The sequence below is a fragment of the Aulonocara sp. 'chitande type north' Nkhata Bay genome, linkage group LG8, assembly GCF_057382095.1.
Source record: "Aulonocara sp. 'chitande type north' Nkhata Bay isolate Kocher_YH1m ecotype deep benthic linkage group LG8, A_spYH_male_GT1.1, whole genome shotgun sequence".
Taxonomy (NCBI): domain Eukaryota; kingdom Metazoa; phylum Chordata; class Actinopteri; order Cichliformes; family Cichlidae; genus Aulonocara; species Aulonocara sp. 'chitande type north' Nkhata Bay.
Window position 1 is genome coordinate 15403829 of NC_141351.1, and position 17906 is coordinate 15421734.

General features: G+C 38.8%; 3 protein-coding genes across 3 annotated transcripts; 2 read left to right on the forward strand and 1 right to left on the reverse strand.

Moving 5' to 3' along the window:
• Window positions 1-155: 155 nt before the first annotated feature.
• On the reverse strand, window positions 156-1240 carry LOC147323470 (dual specificity protein phosphatase 13A-like). The gene is made up of 3 exons (XM_086303824.1): window positions 1097-1240; window positions 786-1003; window positions 156-672 (listed from the first exon to the last, which is right to left on the reverse strand). The coding sequence occupies exons 1-3, from the start codon at window positions 1231-1233 to the stop codon at window positions 479-481; spliced, it is 549 nt and encodes a 182-aa protein (XP_086159950.1). The 5' UTR covers window positions 1234-1240; the 3' UTR covers window positions 156-478.
• Window positions 1241-1884: 644 nt separating this feature from the next.
• Window positions 1885-7614, forward strand: samd8b (sterile alpha motif domain containing 8b). The gene is made up of 6 exons (XM_086303832.1): window positions 1885-2059; window positions 2885-3460; window positions 3990-4085; window positions 4157-4274; window positions 4351-4501; window positions 6034-7614. Exons 2-6 carry the CDS (start codon window positions 2904-2906, stop codon window positions 6336-6338), a joined length of 1227 nt encoding a protein of 408 aa, XP_086159958.1. The 5' UTR covers window positions 1885-2059; window positions 2885-2903; the 3' UTR covers window positions 6339-7614.
• Window positions 7615-10388: 2774 nt separating this feature from the next.
• On the forward strand, window positions 10389-17882 carry LOC147323472 (non-selective voltage-gated ion channel VDAC2-like). The gene is made up of 9 exons (XM_086303834.1): window positions 10389-10546; window positions 11374-11445; window positions 11574-11623; window positions 14647-14799; window positions 14875-14927; window positions 15016-15243; window positions 15343-15493; window positions 15619-15676; window positions 15763-17882. Exons 2-9 carry the CDS (start codon window positions 11379-11381, stop codon window positions 15852-15854), a joined length of 852 nt encoding a protein of 283 aa, XP_086159960.1. The 5' UTR covers window positions 10389-10546; window positions 11374-11378; the 3' UTR covers window positions 15855-17882.
• Window positions 17883-17906: the final 24 nt, after the last annotated feature.

Below are 17906 nucleotides of genomic sequence, written 5' to 3' on the forward strand. Positions count from 1 at the left end.
TGTACTGGTTATGTTGTTTCAAAATAAAAGTTTTATGTAAGTTTTTGTACTTACCAAGAACCCCCCCCCCCCCCCCCCCCAAAAAAATGAATAGGTTTAAAATGAAAACACACTGCAGATTAATTTCACCTGCAGCACATTGGATAAAAGCTTCTTCAACACAACACTAAGGTTAAATAAAAACAATATCTCATATTCAGTCCCTTAAATTGATTCTGCCCAGAGGAGAGTTCATTACATTCATCTCCTATTAAGACGCGGGTCGATATTATATAGAGATGCCGCATAATTCACATCAAACACAGCGCCAGAGTTGTGGGGGAAATACATTTGATTAGATTCCATTCCTGAAACAAACTGATTAAAGTCAAAGCACAGCATTTCCTTCAACTGACACAGTCATCAAGTCTCTCATTTGTCTGGAGAAAAAGCTGTTTTGAGGTTATCTGCATTTGAAGATCTTTATTTTTTGAAGCGGTCATGAAGTCTTTTGCAGTTTCATATCCAAAGCACGAAGCTGTTTAAGGAATCCTCTGTTTGGGAAGATCCACCTGCGCTCTTTGACCTTATTGATTGCATCTAGGAGCGTGTAATTGTGGTGGATCATTAGGTAGGCCAGGACGATGGAGGCAGACCTGCTCACGCCAACAGCACAGTGGACGAGAACTCGACCTGGAGAGGAAGGAGAAGAAAAATATCACGGTGAGCATAAAGCATGTGGTCGATAAGGGATGAGACGAGTGAGAGGTCGGCGGAGGCTGACATTAAACATGATGGGTATTTACCACTTGTCGTGTCAAGTGTGTTATGAATATACTCAGCAGAGGGAAAGAAATATCGAGAGAGGTCAAAAGACGGTGAGTCATCTGCAGGCACTCCATAATAATCCACGGTGGATCCATAGAAGTAGTGACTCCCCTGACAGTGCGTCTTCCCATGAGCTGCATTCACAACATGGGTGATTCCCAGCTTCCACAGACTGTAGCGATCATTAGCCACTGACCTACAAAGAAAAAAGCAATCAGTCTTTCTAACTGGTAATTGATCTAGGCTGATTATGTTGTATAAGCCATCAAGAACAATTTTAAAGACTTACATATCTCCAATGAACAGGTTAGGCCAAACTTCATCAACATGATTACCAAACCTTTTACCTCCATACAAAATCTTCTCAAGGTCTTTCACAGAAGGAGAGGCAGGAGAAGCTGCACTGTTTTCCTGCAGATTGTTCATTGTTGACCACATGCATATCCCTATGTATGATTTATTCTCTCAACATTTATTTTCAAACTGTTAAACCTTCACTGAGACCACGCTGGCAGCCACAGACAAGGACAGGTGTTGCTGTTCTAAAATTAAAACAGTGACCTACCTTACTCTGAATGTAGGCCAGCTGTACATCTCTAAATGTTTTTTTTAAAGTACATTTTATGTCAACTCATAATTTCTAATTTTATCAGTTGCAAAAATACATATAGTTGTGGTCAGAAGTTTACACTCATCATGCTCATTATTGTCATTGTCCTTTGGGGTTTTGAATGATTTCTTTAAAGTGTTCTTTTTTCACGGTGGAATGATTGTACAGCATGCATTTTAATTAATTAAAAAACGAGAATTGAGGACACATGTTTGAATCTATTTTGGATATTATCTAATCCACAGAGTGCCACATGTATAGAAACTGGCTCAAATATATAAATACACCCCAACTAATTTTGGTTTAATGTCTCCTAGCAAATAACTACAACTCTATTTAATGTTTTTGGTCATACGATTTCACACGTAAGAATGGTGTAGTACCACCTGTTCACCATAGAGTGTCACTGTTTCACTGTTGTTCCGCGTTTTCTTTTAGCGTGCGCCGCTATTCTGGACATTACCGCCTTGTGTTGTCAACAGGACTCCTAGCTAGCGCAAAGCCTGGGCGTAATGATGTCCAGCAAACTCGTGTCACTAAAGCAAATGCTAACAAGATTTCTTCTGATTCTTGTGAGATGTCACTTCGTTAGTTAGCCGGAGAGATATATTCTGTGTCATCTTCTGTTACATCTCAGAGCTGGTGAGTGACCGCAAAGCACACGCATTGATTGAGCTAGCACCAGTGAGCTAGCAGTCTTTAGTATTAAGCTGAGTTAGCCCCGTGGGCAGGGGTGCATGTGGATGCTTTCACGTTTATCTCTGGCGTATTTGTCTTTACATACTAATAGGCCAGATAGTTGCCTGACAAAATACTGAGATAAGTTAACTTCGGAGTATACAAAGAACTTCTAAGCCCGATTTAAATGCTAGCCAGTGATATATTTAAATGGGTTAAATATATGGGTTATTGCAGGTCGACTGTAGTTGCTGGACTGTTTATTTAAATTATTTTTTATCAAAAAACACAGAAATGTGTTGCTTTCTTGTCAGTCCAAGGAGCAGACTGTTGAGGCAGCGTTTATTTCGGTTAATAATGAAGTTAGAAATAGTCATAATGTCTTTTAATGTGACTAGGACAATAATACCTTAGGATTTAATTGACTGTTTGGCCTGGGATAACATGTAGCTGCTCCTTCACTTACATTGTAGGGTGTGGTTTCCATTGTGCCATAGGAAATCCTTGCCAGTACTTGCGTCATATAACTGCATAAGTTGTGATTACCCAGATTTCCTGTGTAACTCAGGATTTGTCTTAAATTTGTTTATCACCTATAATTTTGTCACAAAATGGATGTATTTTCTGTCTGCGCAGCAGTCTTGCATAGTGTCTTTAAAGTTACTACTGCTGATTCAGAGCAAATAAACTGTGCCTTAAACTAATCCTGAATATTATTTTGCATGGTGTTTTGGAAGCCAATAAGGAACTGATACTGCTGAACTTAAATGTGGCTGTTCTTCTTTTTAGCCTTTGGTGTCAGGAGGAAATGACCCAGCTGAGTGTCCGTCGTTGGACACCTAAGCACGTTGCCAAGTGGTTGAAGGAAGAGGGCTTCTGCGACTATGTGGACCTGCTGTGCAACAAGCACCGGCTGGATGGCACCAGTCTGCTTGCCCTCAGTGAGTACGACCTCCGCTCGCCGCCACTGGAGCTCAAGGTGCTGGGGGACATCAAGCGGCTAATGGTCTCCATTCGGAAACTTCAGAAACAGAACATTGATTTATTGGAGGAGCTAGGTCTTCCCTATGATGGCCACTCTCCCACCGGTTCCGGAGGCAGTTTGGACTGGTTGTGTAACGGAGACCCGGGGAGAGACTGCGACAGCACTGACACAGCACCAGTGGGAGAGGAGTATCACCAGTACACTAATGGAAAGTACAAGCAGCAGATGCGGCGCCTCGATCCCGAGTACTGGAAGACAGTGCTTAGCTCTGTCTATGTGGTGTTCGTGTTTGGGTTTACATCCTTCGTCATGGTCATTGTGCACGAGAGGGTCCCTGACATGCGCACATACCCTCCGCTCCCAGATATTTTTCTAGACAGGTGGGTGTGATCGCTCACAAGAGCTTTCTTAAATTTTCTTACAACCAAAACGTTAATCACCTCTGAAATATTACAAACGATGATGTTTGAGTATCACACCAAATCGCTGACATTATAACTGCCCTAATTCCTTATGGCGTGTTTCTATTATTGTCCTCATATACTCCTGATGTGCTCGCTGAGGTTCAAAAAGACCTTCGAGGATTGTTTATAAGGTGACCTACTTTTGTTTATGACCAGCTTTGGGCTTTTCATGAAATGAAAACTTACCAGGAGAGATTATTTCAAGGAATTTCCAGTGTGTGTTTGGCAAGACACTGAGGCAAATTATTCAGGCTAGTTAATTATCTCCAAAAGAGATATCTTGGGAGATAACATCTATATGCATTGAAATGATTTATTAAAACTAATATACCAAAACACCAAACTAATTTTTCTGTCATGTTTGTTGTAAGATGTTAAGCAACATCAGCTATAAATGCTCACTTTCAATCTGTTATTTCAGCACTGATGTTGTCCTTTTCCGCAGTGTGCCTAGAATACCCTGGGCATTCGCCATGGCCGAGGCATGTGGAGTGATCCTCTGTAACATCTGGATGCTGGTTCTGCTGCTCCATAAACACAGGTCAGTAGGTGCTCTGAACGATCCCAGGAGCCTGTCAGTAGCACAGGAAACTCACATTTCACTACTTCTAGGTCCATTCTCTTGCGGCGGATGTGCAGCCTCATGGGGACGGTGTTCATGCTGCGCTGTATCACCATGTTTGTCACTTCCCTGTCTGTTCCAGGACAGCACCTGCAGTGTTCAGGAAAGGTAACGCATCTTTTTTCTCTTTTTCTCATGTATCAGATCTCTTTGCAAGATTAGAGTATTGCCTGTTTCCTTCTAGATGTACGGCGACATGTGGGCCAAACTACAGCGAGCTGTGGCCATCTGGAGCGGTTTTGGGATGACACTGACAGGGGTTCACACATGTGGCGACTACATGTTCAGTGGCCACACTGTGGTCCTTACCATGCTCAACTTCTTTGTCACAGAATGTGAGTAGCTTCTGTTTCTGTTTTCTGTGAGGAGGAAAACACACTTGTGCTAAGATGAGTTGAAAAGGCCTTGGAATAAGTTGGAATTATAATTGGAAAATGATCAATGATTTCAAAACTAATCCCTAAAACCCCTCATTTTGTAAGTAAATAAACATTTTAGACATTAACTAACACATGTGAGAGAATTTGTATGTTTCCAGGTTAATGGATTCCAAACCATATTAGTCCATTAGCCAACAGCTAACTGATCTAATTTATTTGAAGAGTTTCAGTCAGGTGTCAGAACTCATCACAGTACACAATAAGGCATAAATGAAGGTCACAAATGATCATCTTATGGCTTCTGACAGTGAACTTATTTCTGTGCTTATCCTGCTAAATGTCAGTGCAGTTTTCGATACTACCGACAGCAATATTTTATTACAGCGATTACACCATGCTAGAGGAATTAAAAATGCTGCATTGCAGTGGTTGGACTCATATCTACCTAATAGACACCAATTTGTTCATGTAAAATGGGGAATCTTCTTCACGCAATAAGGTAAATTATGGAGTTCCACAGGGCTTTGTGCTGGGGCCAATTCTATTTACATTATACATGCCTCCCTTAGGCAGTATCATTCGAAGCATAACATACATTTTTGTTGCTGTGCAGTTGATGCCCAGCTTTATTTATCCACAAAGCCAGATATGACACACCACTTAGTTAAACTTAAGGAATGTCTTACAGACATAAAGACCTGGGTGACCTCAAATTTCTTGCTTCTAAATTCAGATAAAACTGAGGTTATTGAACTTGGCCCTTACCTTCTATAAATCCTGTTAAACATGCTGTCATATTAGATGCTTGCTCTGGGTGGCAGTACCTTGGCCAACAGTAACACTGTGTGGAAACTTGGGAGTCAGGTTTACCATGATATGACCTTAAATGTGCATATATGTTCAAGGAATGCATAGGGCGGGTGAATTGGTCCTATATAATTAAAACTTGATTTAAAAAAAATTATTGTTGCTTTATTAATTTCAATCCAAGTCTAAAGAGCACTATTATTATGTACACAGTACAATAAACCCTATAGTGGTAGTAAATGATAAAGCAGACATAGATTAGCCATATTTGGAGAAGGTGTCCCTATGTTGCCACCCAGTGTCCGCTACTGGTACTGCAAGTATTTCTTGAAAATTAATAATAAACCTATTATAGTTGTTTCCATTGAAATATTTTTAGTCTTTGATTCTGCTAGAGAAACTTTGTATGATTCATCCTCAGTTCCAGTGTCTGTAGCAAGCCATTTCAGCTCCTCCTCCTGTAGAGCCACCCTTCTTTCTTTCTGATTTAAACAAAAAGCTTGAATAGCAGGTAGGAGTGGCTGAGAGCTTTGTGCCTGAGATGAGCCACAAGCAGAAAAAATATTTTTACATTAAATATGTGAATGAAAATAACTTTAACAGACTTAACAATGTGCCACATTTTAGAATGGAATCACATAAAGTGCTCAGTAACGCTCTTCCGTCTTTGATTTACACAGACACTCCAAGAAGTTGGAATTTTATCCACACTTTGTCCTGGGTGCTCAACCTCTTCGGCATCTTCTTCATCCTGGCTGCGCATGAACACTACTCCATTGACGTGTTCATAGCCTTCTACATCACTACCAGACTCTTCCTGTACTACCACACCCTAGCTAACACTCGGGCCTACCAGCAGAGCCGGAGAGCTCGCATCTGGTTCCCCATGTTCTCCTTCTTTGAGTGCAATGTCAACGGGCCGGTCCCCAACGAGTACTGCTGGCCTTTTTCTAGACCTGCTGTGCTAAAGAGGCTGATCGGATAATAAGCAGCCTGCAGCAGTACTGTTAGACACAGACAGTGTTCTTTCGTCTGCTTTGTCAAGTTGCCAACTGAGGCGGTGTGCGAAAAAGACGCCTAATATGAGCCGCACAAAGCCTGATGGAATACACAGAGCCATATCCTTTTACATTTTAGGATTTAGCTCCTAACCTGCTTTTATTGTCTTTTTTTAAACAAAAAAACCTGCAGAGTTTCTAAAAGGCCCCATCCCAGTTTGATTTTACAATACAATGACATCTGTTACAGACTGTTTGGATAGCAAGAAAATTATGAAATAAATTCTCATTTAAAAATGCATCTAAACCTTTACAGGAAACTGTGCAATTAAGATATCTGGATTCTTGAGTTTTTCCTCATATCCCACATTTGAGTTTTAAAAAACGATGTATGTATGTATCTGTATGGACCACTGTTAAAGCAATATGTATAGATTCATATTATGTTATATAGAAAAACATAATTTGTCATCATGTTTGTTCAATTTTCTGCATTCCTTTATAACACGCTGACATTTTGACAGCATTACTAAAGACTGAAACAGAAATTCATGGCTCCTTTTCAGATAAACGACATACACCGAATCTTGTGTCTTTACTCATGACATCGCCTGCTATTTCCTAGAAAATATGCATTTAAGGAAATGACATTATCAGCCAAAAAAGTTAGAATAAAGTTTTATCCAGCTGTCTTAAACATAGTTCCATTTGCCAATTACCTGGAGTGTTACTGTGATACATTTCTCTGTGAAGAATTATTCCAAACTGCTCATGTTTACTGTTGAATATATGTATAGGTTTTTTAAGAAGTCCACATTCAGTGTAAACTACTAGACTTAGACCAAGTGCAACAACCTTTTCTTGATATTAATTCTTTGATGTTAATATGTAGTAAACAGATGCTGAAATTTGTATTTGTTTAGATTAATTTATTCCATTTTATAAATGTCAATAGGTATTTTTATATTCTGTGTACAAGGTTGCAGCAATGTGCACATAGAGAATTATGTTTACAGTTGCTTCAAACTCTGTATTCGTTGGAAACACGTGTTATTTAATTTACATATTCCAGCTTGTCCTGTACATTTCATTGAGAGAATCGTAAAAGATCATCGTCATTGCAGCATGTTAGAAACATGACTCTGAGTGGAGTTAACAGTCTTAACACATCCCTTCACTGAAGAAGTAGGATGTGTTTATGTGCTACTGTAGAGCCATTAAACTTCTTGTCCCAACAGTCATTTCCATCAATAAAGAGCTGAAACAGGAGTTTCCTTTCCTTTTTTATTTATCTATTTATTTTGCCCCACTTGCTGTACGACCACCTGGGGAATGCGCGCTGTTGCCAGAGCTTAAGAGCAATCATTTGGAAAATTGACAGGCTGAGTTAAATGTGTATTTTATTGTTACAGGCCACTGCTTTAGGTATTAAAGAGCGACTTGTGTTGACATGGTGGCAACCTGAAGTATACTGCGCCCACAGACAGGAATCTAGCCTAACACAATTTTCCTCTAATTTCCTACACCAAGCTTGATTGGCAGGGTGCCCTTACTCCAGGGCAACTTGGGTTCAACATCGTTTTCAATACAGTCATGTTACAGTCAACATTTTAATTTGTAAAGATAAAACTCAGTGGCCCGTGAGCCACCATGGGCTCCAAATGACAAAGTGGCAAATTACAAAAAACATTCAAGAAACTCCGAGAAGGGCCCAGACCCGCAAAAAACAAAGCATATGCTGAGCGCTTACTGAACAGGGATAAAACCAAATAACCCCCTTTAAACCCCAACAGCCTTCAGATGGTATTTATTCACTCGCCCTGGAATGATTAATACTGTGTCACGAATATAACAAGACCCACAATGCTGATAAAAACATGCTCCTAAAGTCTGTAATCAGTAGTGAGTAACAAAAGTCCTTGAATATGGTCCCACACGCAGTCTTTTTCTTAATGTGTCCTAGTCCATTAGAGTTATAACCACAGCAGCTGAAATGTCCAATTAAATATCAGGTTAAAAGTCCAACAAAAAGAAGGGAGAAACCATATCTTTATGTCTCTGTGGAAGTCAATGGGAAAGATACTGGGCTATTCACAGAGCTGCTTTGAGCCTCATCACTTGCTTCAGAGGCCTCAGCAGTCTCTACCTGTTCATCCGGCTCACCATCACCACATAGTCCACTGCAAGGACCTCAAGTGGTGTTGTAATATTGCTGAATGTCACTAGGTACTGGATACCTTTAACCAGTGTGCACCGCTTGCACTGCCGAGCCAGTCCTCCTCAACAGACTGAGGGTGCTCTTTGCACTGAAATGCCCCCATCTTCATGTTGGCTCTTGCATACCTTATGTTGCAAGGGTTCTAGGACAATGAGCTGCTGAATCTCTTCCCCATCATGGAGTCTTTGTGTGTATACCACACGCTGATAAAGCCTAAGGTGATCAAATAGCTGGTAAAGTCGCCTTTCATCAAGTGCTGATATGTGAAGTTCAGCACATGGAAAAAATGTCCTCATCTGTGTCCTCCCCTTATAGGTTCTTCCTGGTATGGAATCTTGGAGCCATCCCCATTAGTGTTGTCCTGTCCGGCTTTGCAACACGCTTCAAAGTTATACTGGCAAAGCTGTACTACCAGTCGCTGCTCACCAGTCCTCAGATTAGCATAATGGGTTGTACAAGGGAGTGTGGTCTTTTGCTGCTGTGGCCCATCTGCTTCAAGCCTCAGTACCTGTGGGCTTAGAGATGTTTTTCTTCATTCTTGGGTTGTAACAAGTGGTTATTTGAGTCCCTTCGGGAAGCTTAAATCGGTATGGCCTTTCTCCTGCACTTTGTCATCAACAAAGCATTTTCACCCAGAGAACTGTCAGTCACTGGACAGCTTTTCTTTTTCCGATCAGTCTCTTTAAACTGTATATGGTTATTTGGGAAAATCCCAGTAGACTTTCTTAGGAATTTCTGAATACTCTGTTTGCTTGCAATTAATGTGCGAATTAGATAAGTACAAAAAAATTTCTTTTTCTTAAATTACTGGCACTGTAGTTTTCGCAGTAGCATGAATAGCAGACTCGGTGAGAGGTTTGTAACCCTTAAACAGTATGGAGAAATCTGGCGCTCTCAACAAAACAATTTTGTGTAAGTTACAAAGATTAAACTTCAGTGTTCTCTGTATGTTTGTAGTGTAAGGTACATTATAATGTTCGCATCTTTCTCTTTCTATACTTATGCTGCTAGCATCTATGTGCTAATTTTAGCTCAGACACGTGTTTCTCAAGCTAGCATGAAAAAGAGACGAATGTTTAACGCTCGCAGGTGTTTGCACGCTTTGCAAGCGGATCGAGGTTTGCGATGAGATGACATTGTGCAGCACTTAGATACAAGTGTATTTAAATACTTTACTTTATATTCATTAATGACTTAATGTATAACTCTTGAGCACTTATTTTCGGATTTTTCTCACTTTATTTGCACTCCTTTGGTGCTTGAAGTCACAGACTGTGCCATGTTGTGACACAACAAAAGGACTATATATTTTATTTTGTAGCTTTCACTGCGTTCAAACGATGTCCAAAAATGTTCAGAAGTTCCTCAGAACTACCGTACGTCTCCTGATGAAGAAAATAAGCGAATGCCCCGTTAAAGACTCTTCTGTCATGCTAGGGCCTGCTACAAGATTGTCTTAACGAGCAGGTAAAGTGTACCTAATAAAGTGATCCACGAGTGTATCCTGTCATCAAAGGCTTTTCCTCCTGATTATGTAAAACCTGTGAATGATACGTTAGATTTGGTGAGCGGCACCAATGTAGCACTATAGCTGATTTCTGTACAGCTCTGTATGCATAAGCCCGTAACTTTCAGTCGTATATAGGTTGCCATAGTGATTTAGAGGTCTTCCATTTGCCTGGAAGACCTCTCGCATTATTAACGTGAAAGTCGCTTTTTCAAAATTCAGTTTCCTGTTGTAAAATATAATTTATGTATAAATTAATATCCATATGATTTAAACAATTACTACACGATTCCTATTTCAGTCGGGCACAAAACGCACAGCTATATTTTCGGGTCCTGCTGAGCCGAGGTCAGCAGGTTGTTTGCTGCGGTGTCTCCTCCATATCGTCCTACACCGGCTGTACTCGCTCATTCCGCAGCTTTTCTTATCTGTCAAGTTAGTGGGTATATAATAAAGAGAAGAAACTCTCGGTAAGTAATAGGCTGAGTATTTACACACGTTATCCGTGTTTTATTTGTTGTAGTGCAGGGGTACTGCTGTCAGACATTCTATTTGCTAGCTAGAAAACGCCCCCTACCCATAGACTGTATGTAATTTTATGCCCTTACTACACTCAGTGCTGTGGTTGCAAGTATTTGCATGGAAAATAAATGTATATTCAACTAACACTCTTTAATTTTGATAACGTCTTCAAAGTAAAGCTCAGTTCACTTATTGAATCCATGACCCAGATGCTCACTTAGTTTTTTCCATACTATTTAAACCTCTTTTGTATGCAATCTGTTATAGCGTTTTTCCTTCTTAACCAATAACCTCCATGCTCTGATTACTTGAAAACGTCGGTCTAACCTTGAGAATAAGGTGAAAGACACCTGAACTCGTGTCTTTATATATAGCTAGTGACAGCAGTTAAACAAATAAATATTAAAATAAAATCTGAATTACAAATACTTGACAGAAACATTAATTGTAGTCAAGGTTATAATAGCTGGGATTTTACTACTTCTCTCTTAGTTTTTTTTGGTTGCTTAATGCATTCACTGTATAATGTTTCACCATCATTGAGTTTAAAGCAGTTGACAGTAGAACAAGAATTTAAAAATATTTCCAGTTGTAAAATTTGTAACTTTCCTCTCCATTTGACAGCCACAGCTATCACACTTTACAGACGCACATTTTGCCCATGTCTATACATATGCTTGGTTTTAATTCTTTTATTAACTAACGTTTAAAAGCAAGCTGCTTTTTATACTCCTGTGTCACCATTTACATTCACTTTTCTCTTGTGTGTGTATAGGCAGAATGGCAGTCCCTCCAGCATATGCAGACCTGGGCAAATCAGCAAAGGACATCTTCAATAAGGGATATGGTAACTGGAAGAAAGATAAAAGGCACCTTTATAAGTGTGTATTTGCTGACCTGAAGAGGTCAGGTCTGCGGCTGGAAATGCCTTTTCCAAGCACAGGAAGTAGTATCTCACTGTCATTGTCTTTGCAGGCTTTGGGCTCGTCAAGCTTGATGTGAAGACTAAGTCTTCAAGTGGAGTGGTGAGTTTAACTGTAAATATAACATCCAATGTTGAAATGTAGCTAATGTATACTAATATTGTTATCATAGATATGAAATATCAACACATAGGTTAGAGGGTAAAGGGCCTGCAGATCCTAAATGACAAACAAACATTTCTTTCATTTTATCAAATATGTGATTCCATGTTAGTGCTGAGCAGCATGACCAAACATTTGTATCAAGGCACTTTTTTTTCTTGCATACTCTTGCATGTTTCATACTCTTGCTCCATAACATTGTATTTTTTATTATTATTTGCATAGATGGGCCTTTCTGTATTTTGGCAGTGGCTCATTCTTCTGCCTGGGGAGTACGAGATTTTAATAGCCTCATAAAAATAGATAAATCATAAATAAAATAAATGCTCCACTGTTCTGCTAACAAGAGGGAAATGAAGTAAACTGTAATGCCAATTTGTGTTACCATATAAAGTCAGCATCTGGCTTGTTTGTGTTGATGTTTCCACAGCAAAGCCATAAAATGTAGCTTTGAACTCCGTTTGGAGTTAGTCTTAACAAGTTTGGTGGTAAAATAATTCTGTCTCCATGTAAAAACACCTGTTAATGTGTTTTCTTTGCCTCGCCCGGTTTCCTGGTGCTGTGTGGTCCTAACAGTTTGTGTTACTGAGTATATTGTTTAGTAATGGAACTTTGTAAAGTAGTGTTACAAATTGTCAATGTTTCATAGGAAGTTATGTCTTGTGTTGTTTGTCCTTTAAAAGTAAGTTAGTTGTGAGTTTATTTTTGAGATTTTTTTTTTTTTGGTTTCATATGGTTATATAACCAGTGTTGGTCAAGTTACTTGAAAAAAGTAATCAGTAACTAATTACTGATTACTTACCCAAAAAAGTAATCCCATTACTTTACTGATTGCTTATTGTCAAAAGTAATTAATTACTTACTTAGTTACTTTTTAAAAACACGATTTACAACCTGAGTAGGTGATAAAGCGATAGATCTTTCAGCCCAATTCTACTTTTTCCTGCATAATCCATCATACAAAATGTAATCAAATGGAAAAGTCTCTTTTTAAAACTTGTTTTGTTAGTTTTAATCTTTTAACTTTATGCATCAAGCAAAAATTAAATTATATGCAACATTCTCTGACTGGAAGAAATTTGTTTTACATTTAAACCTATTTTCTGCACATTCCAGCACATAAAATAAAATATTTTCTTTGTGTTTACACTCAGTCTTTCAAATAGATGCAAGTGAAACACAGCAGAAAATAAATAAAATCAAAGACTAGCGGTCCTGTTGCTCTATTTTCACCTGTAAAGCAGGAGTGGGGTAGGCGGAGGTTTACCCTGGTGCAGGTGTGCCGCAGCGGTCAGTTGAAGAATCCGCGAGTTTCTCTGTGAGTTTCCCATTACGTCGTAGCTACTCGGTGCTTGCTTGGAAGTTTAGGGGTTTTTTTCCGCTGTAAAAAGAAGTTTTCTTCCCACGCATAACCGACGCTAATGTTTTTGTCACTTTTTATGGAATCAAACTCAAAATAAGGTCAGTACTTCCACGCTTTAAACGCTGCACGCTCATACTCTCTCCCGTACTCGATATATTATCCATTGTTGATCTGCACACAGATGTTGTCACGGACGTCGCCCTCGCTTACGTCACTGTCATGAGACATTCTCGCAAAAAAAATCACGGTTTTAGTAACGCAGCATTCCTACAGGAAAGTAACAGTAATCTAATTACCATTTTTGCAATAGTAATCCCTTACTTTACTCGTTACTTGAAAAAAGTAATCGGATTACAGTAACACGTTGCAAGTAACGCGTTACTGCCCATCTCTGTATATAACAGATTTTCACTTAAGATGCTTCATTGTGGTCTTTACAGTCTAATCATTTAAAGACATTAAAAAAAGGTTGATTTTGTTGCACCTTTGAAAACGTCACATCAGGCATAACCTCACGACATCTGGTTTGCTCCCCCAGCGCTACATTATGGATAAAATTGCAAGAAAACTTGTGGCCATCGGTTTATTTGTTTTCTTTGGCTAATCCAAGAAGAGGAAAAAAAGCTTGTTAATCCACGATTACTGCAATTACTGATCCAAGTCAAACTTAACGATAAATTCAATCTAACTAAACTAAGCACACAAATATGTATTTAGTGAACACACTAAGCATGCAGTGCAGGTTTGAAAAAGTATATAAAGCTTTGTATTAGTGACTTCTCTAAAACCTTCTTGGAGTCAGGTGCTCCCATTAAGGAGGATGACAAAAGGAAATCTGCTCTTCTCTGGAAGAATTAGTTGCTGCAAAACACACCAGCTTTCGCAGGACCTGTAGAAGGATTGTTATATTGTTATAGAAGTGTAACTGGAAAACGATGCACAACTGCCCCCCCCCCCCCCCCCCCCCCCAAAAAAAAATAAAAAATAAAAAAAAATAAAAATCTATGTACCAACAAGATTGTAACTCCAAACACACAATTTAAAAAAGAAAACAAAAGCTGTGTTGTGCGTTAATACTCAGTGTTTTCAGGAGAATCGTGAAGTACAACTGTTTTGTGAGTTATTACTTTAATCAGATTGTGCTTGTTTGTAATTGTGAAATGAAGATCACAGTTAATTATAAATTGTTATTTATTGTCACAGTGAAAGAAAAATCAGTCAACTTTGTTTTAACTGTTTATTTAAATTCTGAGATATAAATTAAACGGATAATTGTTTTGACTCCTGTTATTATGTTTGGTGTAAAATCTAGAAAATATATAAAGACAGTCTGAAATAGATAGAAGTGAACTTCTGACAGCAGCACAAGGGTCAGAAAAAGTGAACTGGTTTATATTTAGAAAACAGTAAAATCAGAAAAATAAGAAAACTAAGGTACATTTTAAAAAAAAAAAGGTTAAAGTACTATACAAGAGTAATTTGCACAATGCACAAGTGGTACCATACACTAAAATACACATCAGACTTATTAACATTTGTATGTATGACAGATAACAGACTTTTCTAACCAGTATCGTTTTCCCTCATTTATTTGTTTCAGGAATTTAAAACATCAGGCTCATCCAATGTCGATACCAGCAAGGTCACTGGAACCCTTGAAACCAAGTACAAATGGGCTGAATATGGGCTGACGTTCACGGAGAAGTGGACCACGGAAAACACTCTCGGGACAGAAATTTGTGTTGAAGATCAGGTAATTTATATCTTGGCTATAGTGTTGACCATTCCAAATATGAAATTGGAAAGTAAATTAATTTTTGTTTTTTAGATCACCAAAGGCCTGAAACTTACATTTGAGACAACGTTTTCACCTAATACTGGGTAGGTTATTTACTGATTGGAAATTCGTGATTGGCAGCCTGTTACTAACTCAGTAGTCTTATGTAAAATGTTCATTTTAATTTCACAGCAAGAAGAGTGGCAAGGTTAAAACGGCTTATAAAAGGGAGTACCTTAATGCCGGTGTTGACGTAGATTTAGACTTTGCTGGTCCTACTATTCATGGAGCAGCAGTGGCCGGATATGAGGGATGGTTGGCAGGTTACCAGATGACCTTTGACACGGCTAAATCCAAGATGACCAAGAGCAACTTTGCTGTTGGTTACAAAACTGGGGACTTCCAGCTCCACACCAATGTGTATGTTTTTTGAAGACAATATTTTAATGATTTCTAATATAATTTATTGATCCGTGAGTCAAGGTGTAATGTGTATTTGTTTCCCCCCATTTCCCTCAGAAATGATGGTTCAGAGTTTGGTGGCTCTATTTATCAGAAGGTCAATGATGACCTGGAGACCGCTGTGAATCTTGCCTGGACAGCGGGCAACAACAGCACTTCCTTTGGAATCGCTGCTAAATACCAGTTAGACTCCAGTGCCTCCATATCAGTAAGATATTCTCACATTTTCTTACATTTTAAAGATATTATAAAGTCTAGTTTGTAGTCCAGAATAAAAGACTAACAGTAACTTTCAGTGCTTAAATGATTTCATGTGGGGTTTTTTCCCTGCAGGCTAAGGTGAATAATGCCAGCTTGGTAGGAGTTGGGTACACCCAGACTCTCCGGCCCGGTAAGAACAACCTCATTAATAATGTCCAATAAAAACACTTCTATATCTTAAGGAACTCGTTTCATTAAGTTCACTTAATATTTCAGGCATGAAACTCACCCTCTCTGCACTTGTTGATGGGAAGAATATCAATGCTGGTGGCCACAAACTAGGTCTAGGCCTAGAATTGGAGGCATAAGGATAATGTCTGCTACTTCATAAGAAGAGGAAGGATTATCGGCAGAACCTGACCTTCTGCCTTCCTGTGTGGTCAGCAACGTATATTCTAACGACTAAGCCAAAACAAAGTAGAACCCCCAGGACACAAGCACTGATGAGATGGAAACCTTTCCACCTACTTCCTTTGATTGTGGTTACAATAAGTAGTCAGTCACATGTATTTATTAATCAGCTATTACTCCTTTCAATTTACCATAATGATAATTATAGAAAAACCTTCCACTCGCTGTTGAACATGAGCTTTTTTTTGAGTTTGACGAAGACAAAGAGTGGTTTTCAAAACAAAAACTTGTTCCTTTGCTAAAGTGTGATCACATAGAATGTAAACCTGAGGTGTTATTTTGCACAGTAGGATTTTTCCCTTAATTAAGCTCTTCCTCCTTTGTTTTATTTGCACATTTTATTTATATTTTGGTAGTACTGCCTGTGGAAGGGTTACTCCAACAAATTATGCTATGAAGACTGAAGCCAGCCTCCTGGCTGTGCTTTAGTTGTTTTCTTAGAGAAAACAACTAAAGAGCAGTTTGACTGATGTTTAAATGTTCTGACTGAAGAGTTTAGGACCTCTGCTAGCTGCTTCTAAGTTGCAAGGCTATGCTAAATACATTTTTATTTCCCTCACTGTGGCTTGAGTGACTGAGTGAATTATCCACCTTACTTCCCCTTTGAGGACTGTGACACTAATCAGGGAGCTGTTTGTGTGTTGGTGTGTGTCTACCTTTACAATAAAGTCCTGAAATCAACCTTTCTTCTCACCTCTAATTTGATGCCAATTAGAGGATATTATACAAAGTCAGCTTATTTAAATTATGCAATAACAAAACACGTGCAATTTACTTTAATCAAATACTCACACAGAAGGAAGGTTAGGGTAGATTGCAGTCGACTGGATGGTTTTCTTACGCCTCTCAGTTGAGTGCATAATCCTAGCTACAGTCGCTCCTATAGGACAAACATGTTTGAGCCAGTCAAGAGAGATCAAAAACAAAATTTTAGTTAAGTTTAGACTGTACCCCATAACTTCCACAGTCGGCTTGCTGACGTGTTTCTACTACTGTTTGCATAAAAACATTTTGTAATATCACTTAGCAAAAAACAGGGAATAATCTGTTTCTATCCCAGAGTTACTTCAAAAACTGGCAACCTTTGATCTGTAGTGAATGCATTCATATTCTGGACTGGATTAACCACAAAGATTTTTCCTATTGCGTAAGCGGTCAGTTCACTGTTTACCTCAGCTGTCAGTGCCATGTGAGAATCATCCACCTTTATTTACTCTAGAAGAGGCTTTAAAACTTTGTCAAAGGAGATTTTGAATCTGTGAAGCTCACTTGTGACCAATGACAGCAATTTTGAGGTGAGTTGTTAAGTAACAGCTGTTGTTTTTGGTGCTGTTAGCCAGGGTTAGTGAAACTGTCTTTCTAGATATTTCTAGACAATAAAGGATTTTATTTATTGGAAATTATTATTCTTATACTCTTAGTATTCTCATAACCTTTTTATTATTGTAAAATTTTGCCAAATGCTTGTATTTTTTCACAGTAACCCCCCCCCCCAAAAAATCTGAACAATAAAACAAATTGGTGGTTGGCAGGCTACCAGATGACCTTTGACACAGCTGAATCCAAGATGACTAAGAGGAACTTTGCACACAGTAGAATTTGCCCTTATTTAAACCCTTTCTACTTTTGTGTTTTGTTAGTACTGTGCTACCTGTGGAAGGGTCACTAACAAAATATGTTCTGAAGACTGAACCCAGCCTCTTGGTTTGGACTTGTTTCCTAGAGAGGCTTGATTGTGCTCAGTTAAGAGTTCAGGACCTCTGCTACCTTCAATAGCTGCTAAGTTGCAAGTCAATGCTAAATGCATTCTCATTTTCCTCACTGTGGCTTGAGTCAGACTGAGTGAATTAAACACTTCCCATTTTTGGACTGCGACACTAATCGGAGCTGTTTGTGTGTCCTTCACAATAAAGCACTGAAATCAACATTATTCTCATGTCTAACTTGAT

Excerpts from the sequence above, each read along its gene's own strand:
- LOC147323472 (XM_086303834.1), top strand. The coding sequence starts at position 11,379 with ATGGCAGTCCCTCCAGCATATGCAGACCTGGGCAAATCAGCAAAGGAC. Across the intron at positions 14,800-14,874 it reads AAATTTGTGTTGAAGATCAG|ATCACCAAAGGCCTGAAACT; the intron begins GTAATTTATATC and ends TTTGTTTTTTAG. Across the intron at positions 14,928-15,015 it reads ACGTTTTCACCTAATACTGG|CAAGAAGAGTGGCAAGGTTA; the intron begins GTAGGTTATTTA and ends TTAATTTCACAG.
- samd8b (XM_086303832.1), top strand. The coding sequence starts at position 2,904 with ATGACCCAGCTGAGTGTCCGTCGTTGGACACCTAAGCACGTTGCCAAG. Across the intron at positions 4,086-4,156 it reads CTGCTGCTCCATAAACACAG|GTCCATTCTCTTGCGGCGGA; the intron begins GTCAGTAGGTGC and ends CACTACTTCTAG. Across the intron at positions 4,275-4,350 it reads ACCTGCAGTGTTCAGGAAAG|ATGTACGGCGACATGTGGGC; the intron begins GTAACGCATCTT and ends GTTTCCTTCTAG.
- LOC147323470 (XM_086303824.1), bottom strand. The coding sequence starts at position 1,233 with ATGAACAATCTGCAGGAAAACAGTGCAGCTTCTCCTGCCTCTCCTTCT. Across the intron at positions 1,004-1,096 it reads AACCTGTTCATTGGAGATAT|GTCAGTGGCTAATGATCGCT; the intron begins GTAAGTCTTTAA and ends TTTTCTTTGTAG. Across the intron at positions 673-785 it reads CACACTTGACACGACAAGTG|GTCGAGTTCTCGTCCACTGT; the intron begins GTAAATACCCAT and ends CTTCCTCTCCAG.